Raw genomic sequence first — 12645 nt, forward strand, 5'->3', positions numbered from 1 at the left:
CCTCTCCATTGTCTGTTCCCGTTGTCCTTAATGATGGGCGCAATTTGCTAATGTCTGTTTACGCCCTCCACAGCTCTCGTCCAGGCCGCCCACCAAAGCGTTCCTATGGGGCCAGTGTGCAAGACAGCCCCAGAATCCTCCACCACAGAGCAAACAGCCTTCTGTCTCCAGCCCTGCTGTCACCCACAGGTAAATCCAACACACCGTACACACACCCAGCTCGCTTTTCACCACATTCAGAGCGCTGTAAATTTAGATGAGCTTCAGTTTACTCACTCACAGCCCCCTTCAACACATATGAAAAGTATATGCTTAAATCACTCCCTCCTCTGCTGTCCTTCTGCTCATCTTTCATTCTCTCTCCCTTTCTGCCTCTCTGTTCGGTCATCTTTCATGCACCTTCTTTTACGGGTGACAGTGATGAATGACACACCCCAGCGGGATCACTCATCCATCTGTTCATCCCTCTCTATTTCCCTCTTCCTCTCACTGGCCAGAAGCCTCACATCCCCCGTCCTCTTTTCTCAACTCTACTGTATCACATTGGGAAGGGTGGATGCTGAAAATGTGCTGAAATTCGCCCTAAGAAATGTCTTATTTCCACCAGAATCAGGGATGTAACAGTGACAATACCTGGAGGGGACATGTCCTTCCCACTTTCAAAAAATGATGGCTTATTTTCAGGAAACAGTGCCAGAAAATCTGAATTTGAAACTGGAAACTGTAAATTACTTTTTATTTTATCTTTTCATAATTTTATAAAGTAACTGCTGAACCTTTAAGATATCCCATCTATATATATATATATATATATATATATATATATAAACGTGATTTGCGCCACTGTTTCATTTTTATTTATATGTATTTTAGTATTATTTTTTGTTGTTTTTGCAGGGTAAAGATCAGAGAAAAATTTCTATTTAGTAATTACTATAGTATTTATTACTATTTTTGGCTTTTGTTTTTTTATTTTCAGTTTTTATTTTAATTAAGTTAGTTAATTTTAATGTTATGTGCCTTGATAATTTTATTATTTTTTATTTAGCTTTATCTTTTTAATACTTGAACTTATTTTATTTCAGTTAGTTCCTTTGCACCTAACTGAAATAAAATAAGTTCAAGTACTAAAATGACAACATCATTTTAATTAAATTAATTTCAAAATTTTTATATTTTTTATTTTATTTCAGCTTTATTTCAATTAACAAAAATGATTTTTACTAGTTTTAGATTTACTTTTAGTTAATTGTAACAAAATTGGCAGCACGCCACATTATTTACACTCAGTATCCTTGAGCTTTTTTCCTATAACAGAGTGGGGAACTATTTAGCTTGAAGATAAAGCTTGTTTTCTGCTATGAAATAAAAAATAAAAAAAGGTTATTGCTTCTTTTTATCTCACAATTCTTACTTTTTTCTTAGAATTTGAGATATAAACTCGCAATTGCATGTTATGATGTCAAATTTTGAGGGAAAAAAGACTGACATTGTGAGATATAAAGTCAAAACTGTGAGATATAAAGTAAGAATTGCGTGATGAAAACTCGCAATTGCAAGAAAAAAGTTAGAATTGCGACATATCTCGCAATTCAGACTTTATAAGATGCAATTCTGACTTTATAACTCGCAATTGCATTTAAATCTTGCAATTCTGAGAAAAAAAGTTACAATTACCTTTTTTATTTTTTTATTTAGTGGTGAAACAAGCTTCCATATGAAGAGGCCAATACAAATAAACAGTAAAATAACGAGCCCTATTTCATTGTGGTCAAAAAAATGGTCACTCCAATAAATATGATTTCAGAGATATCAACATTTTTCAAAACATTAACCCACTTTTTAAACCTATACACCTGATCAAAATTATTTTTCTATATGTTTATCAGCACATGTGTGTGTACACAGTAATAGCAGAACCCCCTCACACACACATACACACAAAGTTGTGGGGTCACCATGGAGGATGCGCTAGACTGTGCAGTGATATTCTGCCATGTTTGAGCAGTTACCGTGGAGATGTCACTTAGAGTCTTGGCATCGTCAAGTGCCAGATGTCAGGACTCGTTAGGAATGAGAGTACAGCAGTTTGCTTTGATTTGCCAAGTGCTCAGTCATTGTTTCAGGCTATGACAGTAAGGTAAAAAAAAATAAAAAATGGTGGCACCATATGAGTGATTCAATGATTCTGTTCTAACAGCAAAATACAACCAGCCAACAAACACAGTGGAGACATGACAGTATTTTGCTATGCGTTTTTGTAAGAAAATCAGAAATTTCTTCAATATCTCAACTGAGATGATTCTCTGATTGTTTGCCTGAGGAAAAAAATAAAAAAATCTGAGTAATCTCTTATAACCTATGTTTCTTTAGAGCTTCAGAAGATGATGATGACATTCAGAAAATGTATGGAAGCTTGTTTCCGCCTCGGAATAAACAAATGTAAAAGATAATTGCGACTTTTTATCTCACAATTCTGACTTCTCACAATTGCAAGTTATAAAGTCCAGTTCTGAGAGGGGAAAAAAGCTTACAGTGCTGACATTTTCTTACAACTGAGTGTTTATATCTCACAGTTCTGACTTTATAACACGAGAAAAAGTCAGAATTGTATATATATAAAATGATTTTTTTTCAGTGGTAGAAAAAAGCTTCCATATGTCATATATTTCAATATGAAACATCAAACATTTTTTTTTTTTTTTTTTTTTTAATGAACTGAACTATATTATCCACATTAATTGTGTAGTTCTTACTTCAGAAGAGGATTAGGGCCAAGCAATAATAAAAAAATAAAACCATCTTGAGATTAAAGTTGTTAAATTTTGAGAAAAAACATGTTACATTTCAAGAAAAAAGTCGAGATAAAATGTTGAGAATAAAGTCATTAAATTACGAAAAAAGTCATTAAATTACGAAAAAAGTCATTAAATTACGAAAACAAATTCGTTAAATTATGAGAAAAATGTCGTTACATTTCGAGAAAAAAGTCGAGATAAAATGTTGAGAATAAACTCATTAAATTACGAAAAAAGTCATTAAATTATGAGAACAAATTTGTTAAATTATGAGAAAAATGTTGTTAAATTTCGAGAACAAACTCGTTAAATTTCGCGAAAAAGGCAAGATAAAATGTTGAGAATAAAGTCATTAAATTACGAGAATAAACTCATTAGATTACGAGGAAAAAGTCGTTAAATTATGAGAACAAATTAGTTAAATTACGAGAATATATTTGTTAATGTAATGAGTTTATTCTCAACATTTTATCTCGACTTTTTTCTCGAAATGTAACGACATTTTTCTCATAATTTAACGAATTTGTTCTCGTAATTTAATGACTTTATTCTCAACATTTTATCTCGACTTTTTTCTCGAAATTTAACAACTTTAATCTCGAGATGGTTTTATTTTTTTATTATTGCTTGGCCCTAATCCTCTTCCGTATCTTACTGATCATCAGTAATTGCCTCAAGATTTTCCTCTGGGATCTGAAGTATTTAACATTTTCTTAAAGATTGGTATGTAAAATTTGACTTTGACATTCATTTAAATAATTTATTTTCATTTTCTCTAATCTCCAACTGCTGCAAAATGGCCTCGTTGGCAAGTCTTGAAATTTTTGGGATTGTTTATGACACAGGGCAATGACAGACAGCAGGGGGTGGTGCCAAACGAGGGAGACGAGAGGAGAGGAGTAGAGATGGGGGAAATGCAGTGTTTGATCTCCATATAATTGGTTCTAAATGCACACACCAGAAACGAATCCATATGAATTGAGCGATATGAATTTAGTGTGTGAACATAAACACTAAATGAGCACTGAACCAAATCGCAGATCAAGGTTCATATGTGCAGTAAAAGCCTAAAGTAAATCTGTTCATCATAAAAAGCGATCTAGTCTCCTCAGAAAATTTGGACTAAACTGCTCAGTTTCTTCAAAGTCAGTTTCTTGCTGTTTTTATAAGGCATGTTCTGTGCATAAATGTATGTATGATCTTAACTATTCTCATGGTGTGTGTGTGGCTGTGACATGAAATTTGTTTCTGGTGCAACATTAGAGTTCAAGGAATAGAATCCCCCCTCAGGACAGTCTCACTTCACATGAACGAGCGGTTTCCTTCTTGTCAAACAGCTTATGTAACTCAACTCAAATCTCTGAAGATTATTTTCCCATGAGCCCACAGTGAAGCTCATGCAACAGCTGTATACTAGATTCAGACAGTCAGCATTTACATATAGAGATGTTGAAGTCATGATTAGCCAAGCAGTCACTGCTCTCCTGAGGGAATATGCCGGTCTGTACTTGTGTCTATGTGTGTGCATGTTAATGGTCCATTGTTTTTCTCCTTCTCAGCAGTCAGTCTCACCTGCACTTTTCTTTTCCTTTGTCACAATCGTGACCTTGTCAGATGCGATACACACGCTCACCCAAACACACATGCAAAAATATACAGGCACACACACACACCATCACATGCTCACATCTCTAGAGTTGCAGGGTCGTGTATTGAAAAATCTAAACTATAATGAGAGAGGCAGCAATTTTAACATCAATCACTGGTCCAGTGCATTGACCGTCTGTCACTAATCAATACTTTTTTTTTTTTTTACCTCTTTTTTTTTTTTTTATGGTATCCAGGGTAACCAAGGCCAGAGCTCTCTGGCTGGCTAATTGTGCTGGTAGTAGGAGGAGTTTAAAGTGATTGATTGGCAGATGGCTATTTCTTGGACGACTTCCATGATATGCTCTCTGTCCAGCTAACAGAGAGTTATTTCAGGTCCCTTATCTCACTGTGACCCTTCAGTTGCTCTGACTAAAACTCTGCTGACGACAACATCCATTCATTGTCAACTAAGGAATTTATTGCTGTAATTTTTAGTCTAATGTGCTTCATAAATAGCACATCTCTTAGCAGCCTGAAACCAGTATATTAAAGGGTTAGTTCACCCAAAAATGAAAATGATGTCATTAATGACTCACCCTCATGTCGTTCCAAACACGTAAGACCTCCATTCATCTTCGGAACACAGTTTAAGATATTTTAGATTTAGTCCGAAAGCTTTCTGTCCCTCCATTGAAAATGTATGTACGGTATACTGTCCATGTCCAGAAAGGTAATAAAAACATCATCAAAGTAGTCCATGTGACATCAGTGGGTTAGTTAGAAGTTTTTGAAGCATCGAAAATACATTTTGGACCAAAAATAACAAAAACTACGACTTTATTTAGCATTGTCTTCTCTTCCGGGTCTGTTGTCAATCCGCCTTATGGTCACCAAGGCTGCATTTATTTGCTCAAAAATACTGTAATATTGCAGTATTTATTCCTGTGATGGTAAAGTTGAATTTTCAGCATTATTAATCCTGTCTTCAGTATCACATGATCCTTCAGAAATCATTCTAATATGCTGATCTGCTGCTCAATAGAGTGGTGGAACTATGACGTCACTTTGTAGGCCAATCAGCAGTTAGCATCACACTGGTTCCCTCAACAAAAACCCAATAGGTTTTTCCCATAGGCTTTTGGATTATTGCAAAAAACAAGTTCTGTGCTCAACAAAAGTTTTATACTTGCACGTTTTTTCCATCAAGATAATTTTCACAGATGAACACAACTTTTATGAATTTTGAAGCCTTAATGCAGTCACCTGAAGTAAAAAGCTAAAGGTAGGCTATAAACGAACTTCACCACGGTCCCACGACTTCAGCGTCACCACCTCTAAGCTTCCAACAACTCTTTCAGTCTTTATCTAAAGACATTTTCCCTGAAAGTTTGAATTAGAATAGCTTGTAAGAGTGCAGTTATAAGCATGTCAAGGTTGTAAAAGCGGACTGAGCTTACCTGTTCGGCGCAATGACGTTTAACTATCATTTTCAAGACATGTAACCGCTTAAAAAAATCACGGGTAGGTTAATACTGTTGTATTTTCTGTTGTAGAATTAAACGTGAAAGTATCTTGAGCCTGTGTTCACCACACCCATTGACTTTGGGACGATGGAACCGGAAATGCCATAATGCTAACTCGCTTCCGCGTTTTGGCCTGCAAAAATGTGTCATAGTTCCACCACTCTGTTATTATTGGTGCTAAAATATTAATAATGGTTCTTATCATTAGTGTCACTTTTGATCAATTTAATGCACCCTTGTTGAATAAAAGTATTAAAGGTGCCCTAGAATTCAAATTTAATTTATCTTGGCATAGTTGAATAACAAGTGTTCAGTACATGGAAATGACATACAGTGAGTCTCAAACTCCATTGTTTCCTCCTTCTTATATAAATCTCATTTGTTTAAAAGACCTCCGAAGAACAGGCGAATCTCAACATAACACAGACTGTTACGTAACAGTCGGGATCATTAATATGTACGCCCCCAATATTTGCATATGCCAGCTCATGTTCAAGCATTAGACAAGGGAAGGATGCCTGGCTGCCAATGTACTGTTAAATGTGGTTAAAGTTACCATCGTTTCTTACTGTATTCACGGAGACAAGACTGTCGTTATTTTTATTTTTTAAACACTTGCAGTCTGTATAATTCATAAACACAACGGAGCACTATCAAACTCATTCAGAATCAAATGTAAACATCCAAATAAATACTATACTCACATGATCCGATCCATGCATGCAGCATGCATGGCGAACACTTTGTAAAGATCCATTAAAGGGTTATATTAGCTGTGTGAACTTTGTTTATGCACTTTTTAAGGCAAGGGCGAGCTCCGTGGGTGGGGAGCGTGAGCATTTAAAGGGGCCGCAGCCTAAATCGGCTCATATTTAATGATGCCCCAAAATAGGCAGTTAAAAAACTTTATAAAAAAAAATCTATGGGGTATTTTGAGCTGAAACTTCACAGACACATTCAGGGGACACCTTAGACCTATATTACATCTTTTAAAAAGACGGCACCTTTAATTTATTTGAAAAAAAAAAAAAAAATGAAAAATTACTTACCCCAAACTTTTGAATGGTAGTATATCAGTGTATCAGACACTGATGACAGGAATAATGACTGCTACAAATTCAGCTTTACCATCACAGGAATAAATTACATTTTAATATATATATATATATATATATATATATATATATATATATATATATATATATATATATATATATATATATATATATATTAAAACAGAAAACTTTTAAATTGTAATCATATTTTACAATATTTACTGTTTTTGTATTTTTTATCAAATAAATGCAGCCTTGGTTAGCATAAAAGACTTCTTTCAAAAACATTTAAACAAATTTTGAGCAGTAGCATATATATATAATTTATGGCATTTGATTGGATAAAAATCTTGGCAAATCTGAGCTCAGTCTGAGATATTTTTGTTATCTCTGCTGAAACATGTTGTGGAGGAGACACATGTGAGTTTAACTCTCAAATGAAGCAGAAGTGTCTCCATTTGATTACCTCAGTGCTGTGTGGGAGAAACGAGTGAGAGTGGAGTGTTTTGTGTATGTACTTATTTGTGATATTATTGTATTGCAGGTCTAACAACAATGGCTGAAGCTTTGAAGATACAGAAGATGAAAATGATGATGAATCTACACAAGACCCACAATGGCTTAGAATTTGATTCAGATGAGCTCAACTCTAATACAGATACAGGTAGGGCTTGTGCTTTCACTATTTGTTTGTTTATGTGTTGTGTTAAAGGCAGCTTGTTTAAAGTGCAATCTGTAGATGTGTGAGACAGATGGCCTTGCAATTGTAACCTGGGCCTTTTGGGTGAGATGAGCCCCATCACAGAGCTCGCTCAAGGGGCCCATGTTGCAGGGCTATGCTTGGTTTACAGAGACTAATGGTGACATTAATGACTGCTGCCTGACTGTGCATTTAGAGAAGACCAACAGCGAACAGGAGAATAGTTAATCGTACACCAGCCTTAGAGATGAAACAAGACATTTGGTGCAGAGGTGCACATGCTTTGTTATATTGCACAATATTTGTTTGTGTGTGTGTGTGTGTGTATGCATAAGTAGATACATAATTTCTTGTTTTTTATGAATTTTATATTTAATTTTATTTAATCTAGATCTAATTTATTTATATTTAATTATATTTGTTTTGTCTAAATATATTTATATCTATATTTCTCACCCGTCTGATGTGGTATAATACAATATCATGGTAGAAAATAATACATTTACTTTATACTTTTGCATTTATTATCATATTTAAGTAAAAATATTTGAAAACGAAAAATATTAAAAAAATTATAAACAATATAAAACATTATTTATTTACAAGACCTGGTGATACATTTTGAAACTGACAGAAGTGAGTAAAAAAACAAGTAAAATAGTCTCAAAATGGCAAAATATTTTACAATTCACATGTCATTCATTATTCAAAAGCATTTATTGTTATTGAAAAACTTATGAAGTGTAATTTCCAATAGTTTAATCAGTTGTAATCTTCTTTATTTTCAGTTTACCTTCACTAACAAAAAGGTAGGGCTATTGTTTGATTTCCAACATGTATAAAAACACATCTAAAATATTATTAAAACATTTAATGAATAAAAATAACATTTTTAATTATTCACTATCGTGGGGTTGGTAAGATTTTTAGTGTTTTAAGAAGTTTTTTATGCTCACCAGGGATACATTCACTTGATGAAACATACAGTAAAAACAGTAATATTGTGAAATATTATTACAATTTAAAATAAATGTTTTCTAATTAACTATATTATAAAATGTAATTTATTCCTGTGATGCAAAGCTGAATTTTTAGCATCATTACTCCAGTCTTGATGCATCAAAATCATTCTAATAAGATGATTTGCTGCTCAAGAAACATTTATTTTTATTATCAATGTCAATTTTTGTGAAAACCTAGATATATTTTTTCCATTATAATCAAAGATAACAGTTGTGGTACTTAATATTTTATTAAAAATTATGATATATTTTTTTCAGGATTCTTTGATGAATAAAAAGTTCCAAAGAACAGCATTTATTTGTAATAGAAATCTTCTGTAACAAATCTTTTACTGCCACTTTTGAACTTAATGTAATTTAATTACAGGAAAAAAGTAAAATTTTCTTAAGAAAAGCTTTTTTTTTTTTTTTAGTGTTTACATTAAGCGAGTCCTGCTAGACAGATTTTCAAGCATCACATGAAATCTCGAGTCTTCAATCCTATCATAACTGTGGCTAAAACAAACACAGATAATGTTAACTTCAAAGGCCACTTTCACAAGTGTTTAGGAGGAAGAGAGCGCAGCGTTCCTAGTGAGAACAGCTGTGGACAAGCAGAATTTAGGAGAGAAGAAAAAAAGGCCTTCATCAGAAAGATGGAATGCAGTCAAGGAAAATCAGCATCAAGGATGACATCAGAAGAGAAGAGAGAGACAGTGAGAGATACTTTTTTTCCCCTGCGTTGACAAGTTGAAAGAAAAATTCCATGCATTATTTAACAAGATGGCCGAAACCTGTCATACGGGTGATTGCCTGCGTTAACAGAAACAGGTGTGCGTTGTGCGCGCATACGGGTGTATGTTAGCACATGTGTGCTTGTTTTCACGTCCACATGCGCTTAGCAGGGAAGTCGTGTCTAGTGTAACGCACACATTATCTGTTTGCCCATCTTTCCCTGCGAGCATATGGTCAGCATTTTTGGATCTTCACCCATCCACCCCCTTTCTGTCTCTCTCATCTTGTCTGTTTGAAGTTGCCCTCATTTTTAAGATACTGTTTAAATCAGTAGTTTTTTTTGGTGCAGGCAGTGTTTGCGTGTGTTTTGGTGAGAGCAAACATGTAGAAACACACAAATCTGTTCTAGTTGACTTTTAAAGCATTTCTCACTTGATCAAACAGTCTAGACAAGCTGACCATCTGGTGTTTATTAATTACTAGGATACTAATTACTATAATTAATTACTGGTCAAAAATACTCAAAAGTGAGAAATAGCCATTTTTATGAGAAAGTTTTACCTTGTTTTGACCTTGTCATTGAGGCTAATTTTTTCTCTCATTCAGCAGGAGAACGAGCCTGTGGTGACATTTCTGTGTTGATGAAGTGATATCACGTTACTTTTTGCGTTTCGTGACACTTTTAAAGTGAAATGTCTAGTGATTGGTGCTAAATGTGCATTCAGTTTTGTACGAAACCGATGAACGTGGATCTGGAGATGACTTATTACATTACTTATTGTACGTATTGTGGCAGTTCAGAAATAAAAAAAAAAGTCTGGAGAGTTTTGCTAAAAGGTTAAAGGGTTAGTTTACCCAAAAATTGTCATCAATTACTCACCCTCATGTCGTTCCAAACCCGTAAAACTTTTGTTCATCTTCAGAACACAAATGAAGATATTCTAATGAAATCTGAGAGACATCTGTCCCTCCATTGACAGTCCACGTAACTACCACTTTGGCGCTTCAAAAAGTTCATAAAGAGATTATAAAATTAATTCATATGAATTGAGCGGTTTAGTCCACATTTTCTAAAGAGACACGATCACTTTATATGATGAATGGATTGAATTTAGGCTTTAATCACATATTACAAACATTGATCAGCAAACATAAACAGAAGCTCAACCGTACTTGCTTGATGCACGAAAACAAACGTGCTGTGTAACACGAGAATGAACCTCTTTGTTTCTCGTATGTTCCGTTTACAACAATAATAGTCTAAATTAAATCTGTTCATCATTTAAAGCAATCATGTTCATTAGAATATCTTTATTTGTGTTCCAAATGTCTTACGGCATGAGGGCGAGTAATTAATAACAGAATTTTCATTTTAGGGTGAACTAACCCTTTAATTCTCTATCACGTTTGAAAATGATATAAAATCTCAACTAAACTCTACCATAAACTTATAAGATAGTGTTAACAAAGGCAAATGTGAGATAAAAAGCATCATGCTATTTAGCTTGATTCTACTACATGTCTTTAAGCTCTTTTATTGTCATACATGTTTCACGGGATTCAATGCTGAGTGCATTACTGTACCAGGTGAGCTACTGAGCAAGTTTACTATGTCAGAAAAGCTAAACATATGGAGTTGGTTATGTGATGCAAACTTCGAAATGTATTAGTTTACAAATCATGCACTATTGTAAAAGTGTTTTGAGGTCATAACATAGTATATGCATGAAAATAAGTCTTTATTCTTTCATAATCTGCCCCTGTAACCATAACTGGTGTGAAAAGGAATAAAAGTTATTGGTTTTCTACTGCCATTTCAGCTGGAAACTGTTGCAAATTGTATGTATAGTTACGTTTTTTGAGTTTTGCATGTTTCTCTAATAATCTGTAATATGTTGCAGTAATAACTTTCATAGCAGATTGTACCTGAGTGAGTTGCTATGTGATTGCAAAGATATCGGTTGTTGCTATGTGGTTGCTAGGGCATTTCTAGGTTGATTGCTTACTGGCCCAAGTCAATAGACCAGCCCTAAATTATATTTTATACTAAACATGGCGCAGATCCTTCTTTTAATGTAAATCGGTGGAATTTTTGGCCTGTTTCATCATCCACCAGGTGAAAATTATCCGTCGGAAAGATATCTTGATTAACATGCGCTTATGAATCACACACCATAAAGCCAGGAATGTTTTAAAGTCTTTTATTAAGAAACATTTTATTTCATGTTGACCGTACATAGACAGATCTGCAATCATATCTCTTAGACCAGCTCCTTTCAAAATGTCAGTAATCCAAACCAAGCTGTTCTAGACATCCACCAAAAGCTGAAAGCTGTTTCTATTTGAGTACTTGACACAAGACAATATACTGTATGCACGTGTGTGTACGTGTGCATGTTTGTGTTTGTTTTAGTGGTTTGCAGCACAGCTGCAGCTCTTGTTGTCTGATTGCCCCTGCTTTCCCTCTTCTCATCCATCTTCATCTGTCTGATTACTGTGAATTTGCACCCTCTCACTTACGTTAGAACTCCAGTCCTACAAGATATGTGAGCGTTTGTTGACACTAGTCTTGATTTCCACGGACGTGCAGATCATCGCACAGATGGCCACTCTATTGTATGGTATTTATGTCACGTGAAGAGCCCAGGTTGCGAAGCTGTCATTGTGTTGTAATGTAACTGCAGTGTTGTGTCGTAGTGTAATGAGGGAGCTTATTGTTTTTAATCAGGTTATTTTTGTGCGGTCCTGTGAAGACCTTATTGGCTGGAGTGTGTGAAAGTCTTAAGGGGACTGACTTCATCCTGTGTTATCATTGATTCCTTTGCCACAATCTGCCACCTAAACACCATCTGCTCCCTATGGCAGAGACATGAATGCTGATGATAGATTATTTCAGTTCATTGTTACTGCTGGTCGTTGGACAACTTACTATTTATTATTTCTTTATTCACTAAAAATAACAATATGCACATCTTATAATATTCTGATCACCTTTTTGGGGCATAACGTTTTTAACTTAAACTTTAAGATTAACTAAATTCATAATCTGAGCATATTTGTGTGTGTATGTGGTTAAAGGTGCACTTAAAGTTCACCTAAAGCAAGTACTCCAGTAATATTAGTCTGTATCTTGCAGTTATTTTTGGTTTTAAAAAGTTTGATTAGGCTATCAAAATAAATAGGCTATTTCTACAGTGACATACCAGTAGGTGTCAGTATAAAGTCTAATGCCATGATGAAAAA

General features: G+C 34.5%; 1 protein-coding gene across 1 annotated transcript in view; it reads left to right on the plus strand.

Annotated features, from left to right (window-relative positions):
- The window catches only part of dachb (dachshund b), a 52498-nt gene that overhangs the window by 25359 nt on the left and 14494 nt on the right, over positions 1-12645 (plus strand). Inside the window, exons 2-3 of the mRNA XM_067403081.1 lie at positions 74-189; positions 7511-7630. Of these exons, the coding sequence (XP_067259182.1) occupies positions 74-189; positions 7511-7630 (236 nt within the window). The remainder of the gene's footprint in view (positions 1-73; positions 190-7510; positions 7631-12645) is intronic.

This window comes from Chanodichthys erythropterus, chromosome 12 (assembly GCF_024489055.1).
Source record: "Chanodichthys erythropterus isolate Z2021 chromosome 12, ASM2448905v1, whole genome shotgun sequence".
NCBI classification, from domain to species: Eukaryota; Metazoa; Chordata; class Actinopteri; order Cypriniformes; family Xenocyprididae; genus Chanodichthys; species Chanodichthys erythropterus.